The sequence below is a fragment of the Mesoplodon densirostris genome, chromosome 3, assembly GCF_025265405.1.
Source record: "Mesoplodon densirostris isolate mMesDen1 chromosome 3, mMesDen1 primary haplotype, whole genome shotgun sequence".
NCBI lineage: Eukaryota > Metazoa > Chordata > Mammalia > Artiodactyla > Ziphiidae > Mesoplodon > Mesoplodon densirostris.
The window spans coordinates 34,814,809-34,836,052 of NC_082663.1; the positions used below are offsets into that span (position 1 = coordinate 34,814,809).

The 21,244-nt window shown below is 39.5% G+C and overlaps 1 protein-coding gene across 1 annotated transcript in view; it reads left to right on the forward strand.

The window, feature by feature from the left end:
* Nucleotides 1-19,941, forward strand: part of C7 (complement C7) — a 57,668-nt gene extending 37,727 nt beyond the window's left edge. The window contains exons 14-18 of the mRNA XM_060094320.1: nt 1,064-1,196; nt 5,300-5,491; nt 9,405-9,495; nt 17,863-18,047; nt 19,760-19,941. Of these exons, the coding sequence (XP_059950303.1) occupies nt 1,064-1,196; nt 5,300-5,491; nt 9,405-9,495; nt 17,863-18,047; nt 19,760-19,941 (783 nt within the window). The remainder of the gene's footprint in view (nt 1-1,063; nt 1,197-5,299; nt 5,492-9,404; nt 9,496-17,862; nt 18,048-19,759) is intronic.
* Nucleotides 19,942-21,244: the final 1,303 nt, after the last annotated feature.

Consider the following 21,244-nt stretch of genomic DNA (forward strand, 5'->3'; position numbering starts at 1 on the left):
GCCTGAGAGTTTTTTTTTTTTAATTGTTACTAATGGTTTTGACAGAGATGGCCAGGTTTAGACACTGTTGAGTTAGACTTTCTCATATAGAAGTCCCATCTGCAAGGCAGTGGAAGGTCTAGGGGCTAGAACCAAGGCAGATCAAATATCTTTCCCCATTTTCTTCAAATCACAAAGCCAATCTGGGTGCTCTTTTTCCTACCAACTCTCATGATGGAGCCAGACTGGGCCAGGAGGAGCAAGACTGTGAGAAGAAGGCACCACAGAATTTTGCTCTATTGCCTACAGCAGAGCTGGTCCAGCTCCACGCCCTCTCCCAGGCCAGTTTTCTTCCCCATCTTCTTGAGTAGCCGAGAACTAGATGGATAAGGAAAGGAACCAAGAGAGACACCAAACAAGAATGATGACTCCCTCAAGGCTCAGACTTCAGATTCTTCCTTGATTCAGAGTGAAATCTCACCTCCTGGCCTTATAGGCTAATGGCATGTCCTTGAATCTGACTCAGCCTCAGCATCTCTTCCCTTACAGGATGGGGCTGGGGAGGGTAGTGGGTGAAGATCAACATCATGCTTCCCCTGAAAGTCATCAGTGGGAACCTCAAACTTTCATGAACATGTTAATAGGACATTTGAACATTTCTGCCTGTTCATAATGACATTTATTGGGCAGTATTGCCAATGGACAGCCCATAACACCTCACTAGGAAGAGTTGACTGACAAAGACATTTCCAAAATCCGATGCTTTCCTGAAAGTATAATAGAAGTTACTTGAGCAGTGTCCACTAAAGTAATTTTAGTATAATGCTTGGTTTTGGGGAGCTTTCAATAAATTACAGTACAGTGGCATTAATAGCTTTATTTCAATTAATGGTGGTACCGGTGTTGTTGGCAAGGACTCTACAGGAAAAAATAATTTTACAGACAATTTTCAAAATGAGTTATTTGAATGTAGATTGCCTGATGATTAAAGAAGTCATGATTTATAGGCTGAATATATCTAAAGAAACCTTTTGTTAATGCAAAAGAGATATTCTTCCTTTCTCCATCTTTTATTTCTGTTTAGGATGAAGGTGCCATGTTTCCTGTTGGGAAAAACATAGTGTATACTTGCAATGAAGGATACTCTCTTGTTGGAGACCCTGTTGCCAGATGTGGAGAAAATTTACAGTGGCTTGTTGGGAAAATGCATTGTCAGAGTGAGTGGCCTTGATTATAGTATATAATTTAAAATGAAAGAATAGTGTGGAAAGGAGTAAATCAGGATAAATAACCGCTTACCATATGCCCATGTCTTGATCTCCTTTTCCTGAAAGGCTTATATAATCCTGTCCAAATTTCAGGAATATCTTGAAAAACCCCTCAGCTTTCTCTAGTTGCTAGTGCTCCTGTTAGGTGAGGCACATTTTATTGCAATTTTAAAGTTTCTGGTGCAAATTAGAATAGGTCAGGGAGCTCAGTTCTGGTAAAGACCATCAGGATATTCTTAAGAGTTTAACCACCAGGAATTTAGCACCATCTACTTCCTTAAATGCTTTTGATCCTATTTTGTTTAGATGTAGGCATCTGAGTAAGTGCTTCTGCATGTTGTATCACCCTAACGCTATTTTCTGGTTTCTATCTCAGCTGTATTACAATATAAGATTCTTCAGCAAATGGATAGACAGAGCTACAGGGATGTATTTGTCCTATATCAGTTGGTCTAGGCTATGTAAGGAAAGTCCTAGTGCACACAAGTACATTTTATTCTCTTGAGTACATACATATTAGTAAAAGTTCTGAGTTGTCAGGTATACATACATTTAGAGTTAGTAGAAGCTATCAGTCTTCCAAGTGGTTGTACCAATATACATCCCAGACAGAATCTGAGAAGTCAAGATTGTTCTGTATCCTCACCTACACTTGATATTGTCTATCTTAAATTTTTTTTTTAGCTATACTGGTGAGTGTGTAGCAATATCTTATTTTTAATTTGTATTTTTAAATTTGTATTTCTTCAGATGACTAATGATGTTAAGCCTGTTTTCATATATTTATTGGGTATTTGGATACATTTTTGGTGAAGTGGCTGTCTAATCTTTTGGGCATTTTTTCTGTTGGTTTGTTAGTCTTTTTCTTACTGATTTGTAAGGTCTCCTCTTGTTCTCTCTGTTTCTGTCTGTCTTTCTGTCTCTCTGCCCTAGAGTCCTTGGGAAGAAATAAACTATCAATATTGCTGAAATAGAATATAAATATTCCCTAGCTAAGTGTATTAAAGCCAAAATTTAGTTCTTTGAAAAGATTAATAAGATACTTCTGCTTGAAGAGCTTCTTTTTCTTTATTGTGTATCTACTGGTGAAAAGTTGTCCCAGTATTTGTTCATCTAAAACGTTTTTATTTTATCTTCACTTTTGAAGGATAGTTTTACTGGATAAGGAATTCTAAGTTAGCAGTTATTTTCTTTAAAACCTTTAAAGATTTTATTACATTGCCTTCTGACTTCATTGTTTTTTAGTGAGAAGTCAACTTTCAAGTTTATTGTTTCTCCTTTGGAAATCGTATTTTTTTGGTCTGGCTGCTTTTAAGACTTTTTTTTTTTTTTTTTCTTTTCCAGAAGCAACTCTACTCTGATGTGCCTAGGTGTGATTTTCTTTGTCTTTGTCCTGGTTGATCTTCAAAGCACTCTTGAACCTATGCTTTAATGTCTTTTGTCAGTTTTAGAAAATTCTTCACCTTTGTCCTCAAATATTGCTCTGTCTCATTCTTGCTCACTTCTCCTCATGAGACACAAATTATACATTTTTTAGAATGTATATACATATACATACGTGTGTGTGTATATATATACACACACACACACACACACATATATATATATATATATATATATATATATATATATTTCTTTGTTTTGTTTTGTTTTTTTTGCCCTGCCCTGTGTCTTGCAGAATTTTAGTTCCCCAACCAGGGATCAAACCCAGGCCCAAGACAGTGAAAGTGCCGAGTCCTAACCACTGGATTGCCAGGGAATTCCCTACATTTCTTCGTTTTACATCAATTTTTCTCTCTCTGTTTCATTTTAAATATTTTCTATTGATCTATATTCCAGTTTATTAATTCTCTGTACAGTTGTGACAATCTGCTTTCAAGAACTCTACTGAGTTCATTTTTTTTTTTAATTTATTTATTTTATTTGTTTCTCTTTGGCTGCGTTGGGTCTTCATTGTTGTGTGCGGGCTTTCTCTAACTGCAGCAAGCGGGGGCTACTCTTCCTTGAGCGGGCTTCTCATTGTGGTGGCTTCTCTTGTTGCGGAGCATGGGCTCTAGGCATGTGGGTTTCAGTAGTGTGGCACATGGGCTCAGTAGTTGTGGCTCGCAGGCTCTAGAGCGCAGGCTCAGTAGTTGTGGTGCACGGGTTTAGTTGCTCCACGGCATGTGGGATCTTCCTGGACCACGGTTCGAGTCCGTGTCCCCTGCATTGGCAGGCGGATTCTTAACCACTGTGCCACCAGGGAAGCCCATCTGCTGAGTTCTTAATTTCATTTTTCAATTCTAGATATTCCATTTGTCTACTTTTCTATACTTTCTAATTCTCTGTTGATATTCTCCATCTTCTAATTTCATTTTTCCAACATATTAATCATAGTTATTTCATGGTCCATGTCTGTTAACTCCATCATCTGGATCTGCTGTAGATGTTTCTACTTTATTTTTAATTTTTTTTATTTTTCAGTACGCGGGCCTCTCACTGTTGTGGCCTCTCCTATTGCGGAGCACAGGCTCCGGACGCGCAGGCTCAGCAGCCATGGCTCACGGGCCCAGCCGCTCCGCGGCATGTGGGATCTTCCCAGACTGGGGCACGAACCCGTGTCCCCTGCATCAGCAGGCGGACTCTCAACCACTGTGCCACCAGGGAAGCCCCCCTCTACTGTATTTTTGAATGTTAGATTAGTTTTGGTTGAATGCCAGATTTATATGTAAAAAAAAAAATACATATGGATGATGTTATCTTCCTCTAGAAAAGACTTAGGTTTGTTTCTGGCAAGGACAAGGCTTGTTTATGTCTGGTTTACCTTTATCTTAGGTTGTATCCATTAAAGGATCATAAGGGAAAGTATGGGATTTCTACTGAACCTCCTCCTTTGTAACAGGACTGGACTCTAATTTTTGGTCTCCTAGCCCTGTGAGACTGCTAAAAACTATGCAGCTATTCAGCCTCTGAGTTGCAGCTTTCTCCTTAGTTTAGCAGCCCTTCAGCACATTAAAAAAAATCCTTTTTTTTCAAATTTACAAATAACAAAAGGACAAAAGCATTACCAAATGTTGTAATCACTACTTTAGACTTCCCTTTTTCTAGAGTCTTGGGCCTTCAAATTTCCATTAGTCTGATTGTTGTCTATTGCTCTCAGAAATACTTTTTCTTTTAACTTTGTACAGCCTTTCTATTTGTCTTAGTGGGAGCATTAGTGTGAAACAAGCAAATGTGTCATGGCCAGAAATAAACAAATCTGATGCTAAATTATTAGCTTTTTGAAGGCAGATTACGTGACTAGTGTTTTGTGTCCCTAGTAGCACACAGCATATTTGGCAAAATATAGACAATAAATGCTGATTTTGAATGAATGAATGGATTTTCTGATTAAAATGGTGCAGAAATAAAACAGTACTTTGTAGAATATTGTCCAAAGTCCACTAGAGAGATTGGCAAGATTTTTTTTTTTAATTATGAATTCTGACTCGCTTTCCATGACTATGCATGTTTCTCACTTTTCTCCTTGTTTTTTTCAAGCAGAAGATTTGAGCTAATGAATGTAATGGAATAAGAAAAGATAGAACTGGGAAACCAAAAATGATTTAACACTTTTATGGTTGCAAGGTTAAAGGTGGTTCTTTAAAGATTTCAGATAGCAAAATATCTAATTGGGTACATGCTAATGATATGCAAATGAACACAGCTCTTGGGAAATTTCTGGTGGGACTTCACCAGACAAGAAGTAGCAGCTGTAAAAATCTGGTTTTAACAGCAGGCTGGACTTCAGGACTCCAAAAGGCTTATTCATTTTAAGTTGTCACATGGCTTTGAGGGCAGGAGTGAGAGAGTGGGAACTGTTTTGGCCTTCAGTCATTCATGTCATTAACATGCCAGGCATGTTGGGATATGTCTTTCAGGGCATCCTAAGAGTGAACTCACCTCTTCCTCCTTGTCCTCTAATTAGAAAAAGCAGAACAAGTGTATCAGCACCATTCAAGGCTGTCACTTTTTTTTTAAAAGATGGTTTAGGAAAGCAGTGACCCTTGTATTCTTCTCTCTTTTCTCTTTAGAAATTGCCTGTGTTCTACCTGCACTGATGGATGGCATACAGAGTCATCCCCACAAACCTTTCTACACCATTGGTGAGAAGGTGACCTTTTCCTGTTCAGGTGGCAGGTCATTAGAAGGTCCTTCGACATTTCTCTGCGGATCCAGCCTTAAGTGGAGCCCTGAGATGAAGAACGCCCAGTGTGTGCAGAAAGGTGAGTGGCTCTTGGGTCTGTCCAAGGACACATACACTCAGGGAATGAGAGTCCTTGCGGCAGTTCCTCAAGGCACTGAACCTCCATAATGGAGTCATTCCCTCCATCCCTGCCCTTCTACAAGAAGGAGGTCAGCTCATAGAGTGGGTGACAGACTTTTTTGCACATGGCACAGATAGACTCACAGAATTCAAGGAAAGGCAAGAATAGCCCTGGTGATTCTGAAATTTTAACTTAAATCCTTCATATCAAAGATTAGCTTTATATTTGTTAAGGTGCCAAGAAAATGAAGAATTTCTAAAAGCTGATTACTGGTTTCCTCCTGATTTTTAAAAATGTACTTTTATGAAGTACAGAGTTGAGATCATAATTTATATAAAATTCTGTATGTTTCATTTTTGGGCTCTTAGAGTTTATTAGCGCTATTGAAATTGAAAATTTAAAAGCACTTACATATAACCCTGCAAAGCAGAGTTATTGAAGGAAAGGTATTGTGGTTTGTGAAGTTGTTCTTATCGGTAGAAATCCAAATATCCAGTATTTTGAACACATGGCAAATTAAAATAGTTTTTTAAAAATTTTTATTAGAGTATAGTTGATTTACAATGTTGTGTTAGTTTCAGGTGTACAGAAAAGTGAATCAGTTATACATATACATATATCCACTCTTTTTTGGATTCTTTTTCCCATATAAGCCATTACAGAGTATTGAATAGAGTTCCCGGGGCTGTACAGTAGGTCCTTATTAGTTATCTATCTTATACATAGTAGTGTGTATATGTCAATCCCAATCTCCCAATTTATTTCTCTCCCCCCTTTCCCCCTGATAACCATAAGTTTGTTTTCTACATCTGTGACTCTATTTCTGTTTTGTAAATAAGTCCATTGGTATAAAATGGTCTTTTAAGAAGCTAAAGCAGGAAAATATTTAGAAAGCCAAACTATTTCTTTTAGAGATACTTAAAATGGGATAGATTTGTTTTCAAAATAACCTCCTCTTTCTTTACATTTTTTTTAATAAATGGAAAATATTATGTTTGTAACAACTAAAAACAAGAAAGAAGAAAATCGCACTTGCATTCTATTTTATATGATATTCTTATTTCTTGAGTATATAATTTTTAATTCGATGCTGAAATTTGTCTTCTATGGTGAAGATGAAGTAGTTGATTCCATGAGTAGTAATATTAGGTGAATTAGATCTTCACAATTGAAAAGAGAGCAGGCTGTGACTGATTGTGTTAAATAGATCACAGAGGACAGAATGGGAGGGCTGCGTGTCCAGTGGAATGGCTGTCCTGCCTGTTCTCACATGTTCCGTAGCTGTCAGAGCAGAGACAGCTGCTTTGTTTTCTACATGCACTGAAGTATAACTATGAGTTTATTTGGGATAATGTAATGGACCTGTACCAATAATGCTAAAATTAAGGAGAACAATGTACAGTTGATGAGGTTGCTCTTTTCTTCCAAATGAGATTATATACTTTATATACTTGTTTTTTTCTGAAATGTCTTTTTCAGTCACTTTATAACACATTTGGTATGAATTTTCTCCCACTCAGTAGCAAATCCTATTAAGGTTTTAATTAAGGATGTTTTTCAGACCTGTGTGTTTTTCCAGAAGACTTAGATAACAATAATAACCATCCCTAAGATAAGCCTATAACAAACCAAAAGTTCCAGGTTTGTCAGCCTCCAGAGTTTTAAAATACCTGAGGTACAAGTATTTAGTCTTTTTTATATTGTGGTAAAATATACACAACATACAATTTACCATTTTAACCATTAAAAAATGTGCAATTCAGTAGCATTAAGTACATTCTCATTATTGTTCAACCATCACTGTCATCCGTCTCCAGAGCTCTTCCATCTCCCCAAACTGAAACTCTGTATCCATTAAACACTAGCCCATTATTTATCCATACCCACATCAGTACTTAGTCTTGATGTGAAGATATTTGATTTTAAAATAGTAAACGTACATACTGTAGGCGGGTTCTAAGAGTTTGTTTACTTGGTTAGTCAAGCCATGAAGATAACAAAGCTATATTCTTTTTAAATGCAAAAGTCTTTGGTCTAGGTAATTCTACAAGTGATTTTCCACAAAGAAATTATAATAACTTTTAGAAAACATTTAAATTCTGAAATTCTATCCTTATGAACGGTTAGCAAATAAACTGCTAATAATAATGCAGAAATAATGTACATGGCTTAATCAATGAGCTTCAGTTTTCGTCTATTTAGATCAGACTTTCCCAACCCCAGCACTACTGGAATTTGAGCCCTGATGATTCTTTGTTGTGGGAGCCTGTCCTGTGCCTTATCAGATGTTTGGCGGAATCCCTGGTCTCTGCTCGCTAGATGCCAGTAGCGTCTCACAGGGGTGACAACCAAAAATGTCTGTAGTCATTGCCAAATGTCCCCTGGGGAGCAAACATTTGCCCCTGGTTGAGCAGCATTGATCTAGATAATACCATTAAAATATTTTATTTTGGAATTACTTAGGATTTCAGAAAATTTGCAAGTATAGTTTCCATATACCCTTTACCCATCTTCCCATAATATTAACACCTTACATACCTTGACAAAATTTAGTTGGTCAAAACCAAGACATTAATATTAAATAGTATCATACTATTGACTACCCTACAGACTGTATTCATACGTCACCAGTTTTTCCACCGATATCCTTTTCATGGTCTAGGATCCAATTCAGGATACTACGTTGCATTTAAGATAATACCATTTCAAATTGGGCGATTGGAATTGACATGTATACACTGATGTGTATAAAATTGATGACTAACAAGAACCTGCTGTATAAAGAAAAAAGACAATACCATTTCAAAGAAAAATGTTTAAAGAATAGTACTTGCTAGAGACCTTGCTGGACACGGCAGGCATACTTCACCTTGCTACCATTTTTACAAGTTTATGCCTTCCTTGTTCATGAGATTTTCCTGTCATGTCTAAAGCTCTTATGTTTTCCAAAGTAAGGAAGTATTCCATAGTTTGTGCACCCATAAAAACACATCCTTCAGACAAATGGCCTTTATAGATATATTCAACAGGTAGCTAGTTTTATGATGCAAAAGTATATGCCACTGAATTCCATTGTAATGAAGCTGGCAGGAGGTGGAAATTGCAGGGTGGTGTAGACTGTTCACGTTGTAGGCAAGCATAGACTAGGCCGTGGCAAATTATGCTCTTGTAAGTTGGACCAAAGTGTTTTCCTGTCAAAACTGGAATGATGATTGGCTTTCTATCAGTTTGTAGGAAACATAAAATAAAGGAAAGGATTTTATTAATGTAAGTACCTCCAGACATTTAGTCACTGTTGAGGGGAGACCACTTGGACATTTACATGTAAGAGGTTATTATAGTTGTCCTTGAGATACTGAGAGTTCTTCTTGTATTGGTCAAGTGATGGTATGCTTTCTGCCTCATTATAGGCACAGTGGGCAAAATGTGTCCACATAACAAACAACTTTTAACCCCCCATGTACTTGATGAAAGGGAGCCTACTCTATGGGCCTTCAATTCAGACAAACATGGACTTCAATCCTGTCTTGGCCATTTTGTTAACTAGCATGAATTTCCTAACTTTTCTATCTCTTAGTTTCCTCATCTCTTAAACGGGCATTTATTAAGGGGATTAAATATCACAATATATAAAAAGGCCAGGGCCAAGAGTAAATGGTCAAGAAATGGTAGCTATTATGACCAATAAAATTGGGTGGCCCTAGGAATGCTGAAGCTCTTGTAAAATGCTTTATAGCTTTATTTTTTACTGTACAAACTTGTTGCAGTTGAGAATATTACAGAGTCTGGTTCAACAATTAAAATAATACCTTGTTTTCTATGAAGAAGCTTTTCACCTAATGATCGCCTCTCCATTATTGTCTTCTTTTAGATGCCCCTTTGGCACCGGAAGCGCCTGAATGTCAGCGCTGGGAGAAACTGCAGAATTCAAGATGTGTTTGTAAAATGCCTTATGAATGTGGGTAAGCTCTGTCTTCTTCTCTGTTTTATTTTATTTAAAATAGATGGGATGATTTCTTAATGCCATTTGAAGCAACATGGATGGACCTAGAGATTGTCATACTAACTGAAGTCAGTCAGACAGAGAAAGACAAATATCGTATGATATCTCTTATATGCGGAATCTAAAAAAAATTTGATACAAATGAACTTATTTACAAAATAGAAACAGCCTCACCGACTTAGAGAACGAACTTATGGTTACGGGGGGGAAGGGTGCAGAGGAAGGGTAGTGAGGGAGTTTGGGATTGACATGTACACACTGCTATATTTAAAATAGGTAACCAACAAGGACATTCTGTATAGCACAGGGAACTCTGCTCAGTATTATGTAACAACCTAAATGGGAAAAGAATTTGAAGAAGAATAAATACATGTATATGTATAACTGAATCACTTTGCTGTACACCTGAAACTAACACAACATTGTTAATAAACTATATTCTAATATAAAATAAAAAGTTAAAAAATAATATTTAAAAAAATAGATGGGATGATTTCTTAGATGCTAGTCTCTGTTAGCTCAAAGGTGTTACTTACCATGGGTTAAGGGTCTTTGCATTTCAATGCAGTCCATTTGCTGCTTGTTATTTGCCTGGGTCACCAGGGCTGACCATTGGTGGCATTAGGCAGTGTTCTAATCTGGCTGGTAAGAAAGGCTGAAGGACTGCTTGAGATTGCTTGTTGTTCTCTACATAAAATGGGGCAAAATGACAAAACCGTCACCTGAGGATTTAGAGCTTGAGGAGATTAGGGCTGAAATTCCCATGAGACATAAACTCTTAAAGATACCAAGAGAAACAAAAACAGCTGCTTTTCTGATTCTTGTAATCTGTTTATTTCTAGATTTGCATTCTAAGAACACCACCACACTTGAAATCACTCCATTGTAGAAAGATATCTGAAGTAATTACTGGATGTTGGATACAGATGGCGTGATTAAATTGGGACAAGAGGAGGTTACTGGTGGGACTATTTACAGAAATGTGGGCAGAGTAAAGAAAACTGCAAGCCACAGGGCAGTACTCCTGGACTGGTAGCAGTTCAGGTTTATAGTATCTCCATGCCCAAGCCAGAAGGTGGGAGAGAGGAGCACTTATGAAAACCTGATGACAGAGCGCTAGTCGAGGAAGAGTTGAGTCCCTCATTTGGGGACCTCAGAGGTCCCCAGCAGTAAGCCAGGGGAATAAAACCCCCATTGTACCCTCCCTCCAATCTCTTGCAGGACTCCCCCATTGATCAAACACCCCTGAAGCTAGAGGACAAGGAAGTCTATTGATGTGGTCCATAAGTGTCAGCCTCCCAGGCAGGGTGGAGAAGAGTGGAGGGTAAATCTGGAGAAGCAATCGGAAGATATCCAGTCCCCAGGACTTCCTGACCATCTTTAAGATTAAGAATCAAAACACAAGTTATTAGCAAATTACTTGGCTTTCAATTAATATGATCACCAAAACACATCTCCTTGAACACCTATATTGGGTAATGATGACTATGGTGGTATCTTATAAGAAGTAACTTCTGGAGAAAGGGAGATCTCTCCCAGCAGCCTCAGAAGCAGCGGATTAAAGCTCCACAATCAACTTGATGTACCCTGCATCTGTGGAATACATGAATAGACAACAAATCATCCCAAATTGAGGAGCCAGGAGTCAGTGCTGTGCCTCTGAGGTGGGAGAGCCAACTTCAGGACACTGGTCCACAAGAGACCTCCCAGCTCCACATAATATCAAACGGCGAAAATCTTCCAGAGATCTCCATCTCAACACCAGCACCCAGCTTCACTCAACGACCAGCAAGCTACAGTGCTGGACACCCTATGCCAAACAACTAGTAAGACAGGAACACAACCCCACCCATTAGCAGAGAGGCTGCCTAAAATCATAAAAAGTCTGCAGACACCCCAAAACACACCACCAAACGTGGACCTGCCCACCAGAAAGACAAGATCCAGCCTCATCTGCCAGAACACAGGCACTAGTCCCCTCCACCAGGAAGCCTACACAACCCACTAAACCAACCTTAGCCACTAGGGACAGACACCAAAAACAATGGGAACTACGAACCTGCAGCCTGCAAAAAGGAGACCCCAAACACAGTAACATAAGCAAAATGAGAAGACAGAAAAACACACAGCAGGAGAAGGAGCAAGATAAAAACCCACCAGACCTAACAAATGAAGACGTAATAGGCAGTCTACCTGAAAAAGAATTCAGAATAATGATGGTAAAGATGATCCAAGATTCTATATCCAAGATCCAAAATCTTGGAAATAGAATAGACAAAATGCAAGAAACAGTTAACAAGGACCTAGAAGAACTAAAGATGAATCAAGCATCGATTAAAAACACAGTAAATGAAATGAAAAATACTCTAGATGGGATCAATAGCAGAATAACTGAGGCAGAAAAACGGATAAATGAGGTGGAAGATAAAATAGTGGAAATAACTGATGCAGAGCAAAATAAAGAAAAAAGAATGAAAAAAACAGAGGACAGTCTCAGAGGCCTCTGGGACAATATTAAACTCACCAACATTCGAATTATAGGGGTTCCAGAAGAAGAGAAAAAGAAAGGGACTGAGAAAATATTTGAAGAGATTATAGTTTAAAACTTCCCTAATATGGGAAAGGAAATAGTTAATCAAGTCCAGGAGGCACAGAGAGTCCCATACAGAATAAATCCAAGGAGAAATACACCAAGACACATATTAATCAAACTGTCAAAAATTAAACACAAAGAAATCATATTAAAAGCAGCAAGGGAAAAAAAACAAATAACACGCAAGGGAATCCCCATCAGGATAACAGCTGATCTCTCAGCAGAAACTCTACAAGCCAGAAGGGAGTGGCAGGACATAATTAAAGTGATGAAAGGGAAAAACCTGCAACCAAGATTACTCTACCCAGCAAGGATCTCATTCAGATTTGATGGAGAAATTAAAACCTTTACAGACAAGCAAAAGCTGAGAGAGTTCAGCACCACCAAACCAGCTTTACAACAAATGCTAAACGAACTTCTCTAGGCAAGAAACACAGCAGAAGGCAAAGCTCTACAATAACGAACCCAAAACAATTAAGAAAATGGGAATAGGAACATACATATTCATAATTACCTTAAATGTAAATGGACTAAATGCTCCCACCAAAAGACACAGATTGGCTGAATGGATACAAAAACAAGACCCATATATATGCTGTCTACAAGAGACCCACTTCAGACCTAGAGACACATACAGACTGAAAGTAAGGGGATGGAAAAAGATATTCCATGCAAATGGAAACCAAAAGAAAGCTGGAGTAGCAATTCTCATATCAGACAAAATAGACTTTAAAATAAAGACTATTAGAAGAGACAAAGAAGGACACTACATAATGATCAAGGGATCGACCCAAGAAGAAGATATAACAATTGTAAATATTTATGCACCTAACATAGGAGCACCTCAATACATAAGGTGAATACTAACAGCCATAAAAGGAGAAATCGACAGTAACACAATCATAGTAGGGGACTTTAACACCCCACTTTCACCAATGGACAGATCATCCAAAATGAAAATCAATAAGGAAACACAAGCTTTAAATGATACATTAAACAAGATGGACTTAATTGATATTTATAGGACATTCCATCCAAAAACAACAGAATACACTTTTTTCTCAAGTGCTCATGGAACAGTCTCCAGGATAGATCATATGTTGGGTCACAAATCAAGCCTTGGTAAATTTAAGAAAATTGATATTGTATCAGGTATCTTTTATGACCACAATGCTATGAGACTAGATATCAATTACAGGAAAAGAGCTGTAAAAAATACAAACACATGGAGGCTAAAGAATACACTACTTAAAAATGAAGTGATCACTGAAGAAATCAAAAGAAATTAAAAAATACCTAGAAACAAATGACAATGGAGACACGACGACCCAAAACCTATGGGATGCAGCAAAAGCAGTTCTAAGAGGGAAGTTTATAGCAATACAATCCTACCTTAAGAAACAGGAAACATCTCGAATGAACAACCTAACCTTGCACCTAAAGCAATTAGAGAAAGAAGAACAAAAACATCCCAAAGTTAGCAGAAGGAAAGAAATCATAAAACTCAGAACGGAAATAAATGAAAAAGAAATGAAGGATATGATAGCAAAGATCAATAAAACTAAAAGCTGGTTCTTTGAGAAGATAAACAAAATTGATAAACCATTAACCAGACTCATCAAGAAAAAAAGGGAGAAGACTCAAATCAATAGAATTAGAAATGAAAAAGGAGAAGTAACAACTGACACTGCAGAAATACAAAAGATCATGAGAGATTATTACAAGCAACTCTATGCCAATAAAATGGACAACCTGGAAGAAATGGACAAATTCTTAGAAATGCACAACCTGCCAAGACTGAATCAGGAAGAAATAGAAAATATGAATAGACCAATCACAGGCACTGAAATTGAAACTGTGATAAAAAATCTTCCAACAAACAAAAGCCCAGGACCAGATGGCTTCACAGGCGAATTCTATCAAGCATTTAGAGAAGAGCTAACACCTATCCTTCTCAAACTCTTCCAAAATATAGCAGAGGGAGGAACACTCCCAAACTCATTCTACGAGGCCACCATCACCTTGATACCAAAACCAGACAAGGATGTCACAAAGAAAGAAAACTACAGGCCAATATCACTGATGAACATAGATGCAAAAATCCTCAACAAAATACTAGCAAACAGAATCCAACAGCACATTAAAAGGATCATACACCATGATCAAGTGGGGTTTATTCCAGGAATGCAAGGATTCTTCAATATACGCAAATCAATCAACGTGATACACCATATTAACAAATTGAAGGAGAAAAACCATATGATCATCTCAATAGATGCAGAGAAAGCTTTCGACAAAATTCAACACCCATTTATGATAAAAACCCTGCAGAAAGTAGGCATAGAGGGAACTTTCCTCAACATAATAAAGGCCATCTATGACAAACCCACAGCCAGCATCGTCCTCAATGGTGAGAAACTGAAACCATTTCCACTAAGATCAGGAACAAGACAAGGTTGCCCACTCTCACCACTATTATTCAACATAGTTTTGGAAGTTTTAGCCACAGCAATCAGAGCAGAAAAGGAAATAAAAGGAATCCAAATTGGAAAAGAAGAAGTAAAGCTGTCACTGTTTGCAGATGACATGATACTATACATAGAGAATCCTAAAGATGCTACCAGAAAACTACTAGAGTTAATCAATGAATTTGGTAAAGTTGCAGGATACAAAATTAATGCACAGAAATCTCTGGCATTACTATATACTAATGATGAAAAATCTGAAAGTGAAATCAAGGAAACACTCCCATTTACCACTGCAACAAAAAGAATAAAATATATAGGAATAAACCTACCTAAGGAGGCAAAAGACCTGTATGCAGAAAATTATAAGACACTGATGAAAGAAATTAAAGATGATACAAATAGATGGAGAGATATACCATGCTCCTGGATTGGAAGAATGAATATTGTGAAAATGACTCTACTACCCAAAGGAATCTACAGATTCAATGCAATCCCTATCAAACTACCACTGGCATTTTTCACAGAACTAGAACAAAAAATTTCACAATTTGTATGGAAACACAAAAGACCCCGAATAGCCAAAGCAATCTTGAGAACGAAAAATGGAGCTGGAGGAATCAGGCTCCCTGACTTCAGACTATACTACAAAGCTATAGTAATCAAGACAGTGTGGTACTGGCACAGAAACAGAAAGATAGATCAATGGAACAGGATAGAAAGCCCAGAGATAAACCCACGCACATATGGTCACCTTATCTTTGATAAAGGAGGCAGGAATGGACAGTGGAGAAAGGACAGTCTCTTCAATAAGTGGTGCTGGGAAAACTGGACACGGACATGTAAAAGTATGAGATTACATCACTCCCTAACACCATACACAAAAATAAGCTCAAAATGGATTAAAGACCTAAATGTAAGGCCAGACACTATCAAACTCTTAGAGGAAAACAGGCAGAACACTCTATGATATAAATCACAGCAAGATCCTTTTTGACCCAACTCCTAGAGTAATGGAAATAAAGACAAAAATAAACACATGGGACCTAATGAAACTTAAAAGCTTTTGCACAGCAAAGGAAACCATAAACAAGACCAAAAGACAACCCTCAGAATGGGAGAAAATATTTGCAAATGAAGCAACTGACAAAGGATTAATCTCCAAAATTTATAAGCAGCTCATGCAGCTCAATAACAAAAAAACAAACAACCCAATCCAAAAATGGGCAGAAGACCTAAATAGACATTTCTCCGCAGAAGATATACAGACTGCCAACAAACACATGAAAGGATGCTCAACATCTTTACTCATTAGAGAAATGCAAATCGAAACTACAATGAGATATCATCTCACACCAGTCAGAATGGCCATCATCAAAAAATCTAGAAACAATAAATGCTGATGAGGGTGTGGAAAAAAGGGGACACTCTTGCACTGCTGGTGGGAATGTGAATTGGTACAGCCACTATGGAGAACAGTATGGAGGTTCCTTAGAAAACTAAAAATAGAACTACCATATGACCCAGCAATCCCAGTACTGGGCATATACCCTGAGAAAACCATAACTCAAAGAGAGTCATGAAAAAAAAAAAGAGTCATGTACCAAAATGTTCATAGCAGCCCTATTTACAATAGCCCAGAGTTGGAATCAACCTAAATGTCCATCATCGGATGAATGGATAAAGAAGATGTGGCACATATATACAATGGAATATTACTCAGCCATAAAAAGAAATGAAATTGAGCTATTTGTAATGAGGTGGATGGACCTAGAGTCTGTCATACGAAGTGAAGTCAGTCAGAAAGAGAAAAACAAATACTGTATGCTGACACATATATATGGAATTTAAGAAAAAAAAATGTCATGAAGAACATAGGGGTAAGACAGGAATAAAGACAGATATCTACTAGAGAATGGACTTGAGGATATGGGGAGGGGGAATGGTAAGCTGTGACAAAGTGAAAGAGTGGCATGGACATATATACACTACCAAACGTAAGGTAGATAGCTAGTGGGAAGCAACCGCATAGCACAGGGAGATCAGCTCGGTGCTTTGTGACCGCCTGGAGGGGTGGGATAGGGAGGGCGAGAGGGAGATGCAAAAGGGAGGGGATATGGGAACATATGTATATGTATAACTGATTAAATTTGTTATAAAAAAAAGAAGTAACTTCTCATGTGAAGGAGAACATATAACTGAATAGCATAAATGGAAATGGTCAGCCCAGAATCTTCTGACTGTGCTTTTATTCTCTATTAATCATTGTTTACTTTGACTCACTTTCATCCTCTTTCTAACTTCTCTGATTCAATGAGTTTATCTGCAGCCTTTTTATAAATATGGTAAGAGTTTTAACATCAGACACTGATAACAAGATAGATGGCCTTGTAAGTTCTCTGCCCTTTAAGCTGTTCTGAGTACTTCTATTTAAAGTTTAAATAAACATATAAAAAAGAAATACTAGGATTTGTTTCTGTTATGTAAATGTCCAAATAAATTTAACTCTTGGTCGGAGAAGTAAACATTAGAGCTAAATATATATAAGTAAGTATAGATTCTGTGTACTCTTCAAAAATGCCTTGTTGTCTAGGGTTTCACTACAGTAATTGCTTCCTTACCCATCAGCATTCAGAAATGTGGTTGTTTTTATTAGTGACATTTCAAGTAGTTGGCACTATTTTAACACCAATGCATATGAAAAAAAGTAACCCATTTTATGGAGATATTTCTAAACTATTTTGTAAACGTAGATACTCTAAAAATAGCATTGAAAAATAGAGTTCATTTTCCCTTGAGGATTCAGTCATCAGCTGTGGATAATGCTATAATATGGACCTGAACTCTCAGGGCTGCTGGCCTGGGAGGAGGTACTTTCTTCTGCAGTCAGTGGTCCCATTTGACTACCATTCCTCTGAGTGTTTTGATCTTTGCTAATTTTCTGTCTCCTTCTTTGTCATCTGTGGCTAGCAGACATTGCCTTCTCTTCTAATTTGCTGTATCTGATCTGTTCTAGATGAAACTACATTGACACTAGATATCTAAGCTTGTAAAACTTGTGAGTAAATAAAGAGCAAAATATGTTCATTTTGAAGATTGGAGGGGGTTGGGCCCTAGTAATGAGGGGCATTTGCATTTCTGTTCCATCTTTTTGCTGTAGGTGACAACATCTGAGGCACTGAACCCAGAGCCTCACCTTTCACTTCTCATTCTCAGCTTTGAAGAAAGAAAATCTTGTAAATAAAGTAACTTAAAAATTTTGTTTCAGATCCTCCTTGGATGTGTGTGCTCGAGATGAGAGAAGCAAAAGGATACTGCCTCTGACAGTCTGCAAGATGCATGTTCTCCAATGTCAGGGTAGAAATTACACTGTTGCTGGTAGGGAGAGCTGTACTCTACCTGCCTCAGCTGAGAAAGCTTGCGGTGTGTGTCCACTATGGGGAAAATGTGATGGTAAGGGGCATTTCATATTTGTAACTATAAAAATGCTCAAGTAATAGGAGTGAAGTTTTCTAGTTTAGCGGCAGATCAAAGCACATCCCTGAGGATGTCAAAGACTCCGACTGGCCTGAGAATGAACTATCCTCCCTGACTGCCTTCCCCGGGGAGGGGGTGGATCAAGAACTCTCCCCGACGGTGTGAATGTCCTCCCAAACATCATGTTCCACCTTCATGATTTTTGCTCTGTCCTTGTATTATCCATATTATGTACTAATTGAAAAAGAAACACACTCCCATAAAAATAACAATTTTTATTTTTTTTTATTTTTTAATTTTTAAAAATTTATTTATTTATTTATTTATTTATTGCGGTACGCGGGCCTCTCACTGTTGTGGCCTCTCCCGTTGCGGAGCACAGGCTCCGGAAGCGCAGGCTCAGCGGCCATGGTTCACGGGCTTAGTTGCTCCGCGGCATGTGGGATTTTCCTAGACCGGGGCACGAACCCGTGTCCCCTGCATCAGCAGGCCGACTCTCAACCACTGCACCACCAGGGAAGCCCCAAAATAACAATTTTTAAAAGAAGAAACTTTATATCACATCTTTAATAGGAAATGTCCCTTGCCATAAATATTAGGTAACCATGAAAATACATACAAGGAAACACAACAAGGTAGGAGATTCTAGCCAGATGCTGCTCAAAGCTTGGAGGATGATGCTTCCTTGTGATAAAGGGTGTCTAGCAAGTGTCAGGGGCGTGTTGAAAGCACACCCGTGCCAAGCTGACACTTTCTCCTAGAAGCAATCAGAAGGATGTGAAGAGCATAGAAAAGGAGGTACTGCATTCTCAAGCTGGTGCTGTGTCCAGGTGGCACTTAACAGTGATCTTGACAACCAGCACTGGCCAGCCCTCCTCCGCGGGGGGAAGAGTTGGGTCGCCAGAGCCAAGTCACCGTTCTCAGTTTCCCCATCTGTCAAGTAGGGAGCCGGACAGTGCGATTTTGATCTGTAAGGTCTCTGCTAGATCCTCAGGCCCTCCTTTTCCTGGCCGGTACCCGCTGGGCACCTTTCCCCTCACTCCCGTCGCATTTCCAGCAGAGACGATGACACATATAGCCACGTCTGGGTCACTTTCGGTTTGGCAGTCACCACAGCGGTCTGGCAGACCTGGTTACCCTCCTTCTGGGGACGCCTGGCTGGTGTGTTCCAGCCTCGCACCTTCAGCGCACACACTGCTTTCCTCCCCAACTCGTTTCTGATGGGTCTTTATGGGGCATGAGGTCTTTTGCATCTCATGCCCTCTCTCTCTCAAAGCAAGTTAATTCTTCGTCTCCCTCTGTTTGAGCCTTGCCGCCCGGCGTTTTGCTGAGTTCTCTGCATTTGGTCTGGGCGTTGAGGGATCACACCAGGGGGTTTGCCCCCCCCCCCCCCCCCCGCACTGTGCAGCGCGTGGAGGAGAGAACCGCTCCGCGGGGGTCCCAATAAGAAGCCTGGCAGCAGCCTCAAAACCTGCTTATTCTGTCAGAGTGGAGCGAAATGCCTCCCTTGCCCAATCCTGCGGCTTTTCCTGGGGGTCCGGGAGAGGGGAGGGTAGTTGATTGCATCACGCGAGGCAGGAGCGTCTAGAGCTGTCCAATCACCAAACATCACGACTTTGGACGTGATGCGCCTTGTCTTCCCCACCTCCACCACGGGCCACCAAGCCTCTCTCCCTTCTTTTTTCCAGCCCAGAGCAGCAAATGTGTCTGCAGAGCCGCCTCGGAGTGCGAAGAAACAGGGTTCAGCGTCTGCGTGGAGGCGAATGGCAGCGAGCGGACGATGACAGAGTGTGAGGCCGGCGTCCTGAGATGCCGAGGGCAGAGCATCTCCGTCACCAGCATCCGGCCCTGCGCCACCGAGGCCCCGTAGCTCCCGGAGCCGGTGGGCCTGCTCGCGATCCTGCAGGCGCGTGGCCGAGTTAAAACCTCTGCACGCCCGGCCCTGTAGGCAGCTTCTCAGCTCGCGGGCCCATTCTTTCTCCTTCCACTCCGGGTCCACTTCTCCCAATCCCCAGGCCCTGCATAATTGCACAACCCTTTGTTCTCCCAAAACTGCATCCAGATCCTCTTTTTCTTCTTCTTCTTTTTTTTTTTTTTCCGTACTCGGGCCTCTCACTGTTGTGGCCTCTCCCGTTGCGGAGCACAGGCTCCGGACGCGCAGGCTCAGCGGCCATGGCTCACGGGCCCAGCCGCTCCGTGGCATGTGGGATCTTCCCAGACCGGGGCACGAACCCGTGTCCCCTGCATCGGCAGGCGGACTCTCAACCACTGCGCCACCAGGGAAGCCCTCTTCTCTTTTTAAATGTCAGTCAGGCTGAAGGATATTGATGAACCTTTGAAGGAGCTGTTATGTTCTTGGAAAAATTGCTGACTTCTCTGGACCTTGACTTTTTTTAATCTGAAAATTAGAGGGTTGGACTAGAGAAATTTGAATGCTCTATGTTTCTTTTTAGTATGATTAAAAGAACCGACCAGAACACACTCTACAAATTGATTATGAAAACAGAAAGATTAGAGAGGCGGGCTTCGCTCACTGAAACCGAATACAAAGGGGACCTTGAATGGAGAAAGGCAGATACAATTATTCCATGCCAAGCACCACACCTAGAGATCCCTAATCTTGTCAGGAGGTTGAATCACTTCTATCAGAGTGGAATCCATCATGTTACAGGGTCACAGGGGCACCTTCTACTTTCTTGTCTGAGAACAAGTATTTACAATTGAGGCTTCTCTCTGGAGCTTTTCTTGTGTTTTCCAAACACAAGACCTGCAATTTGTCCCCCTCCTCCCCTTTCCTTTTGTAGGAAGCATCATTCATGCCTGAGCTATTGAGTGATTGCGTATTTGGGAGAAGTGTTCTCTAATGTGGATACATACTTAGATTTTTCAGGGGGCTCTACAGGTAGATCCATTTGAGGCATTAGCCTTCTATTTATTCCCTATTCATCTTTCATCAAAACAAAATAACAGCTGTAGTTGATGAAATGAGTGGGCTTCAATGGAATTTAAAATATGCTTTTATATACAAATAATATCTCTGTATTTTTCTGATACATTTCAATGAAACTTTAGTTTAAATGACAATGATTAAAAAACTCATTAAAGATACTATACTTTGGAATTTTAAAATCTGTGTTATGTTTACTTTTAAAGACTTTCCATGAAGGATGGCT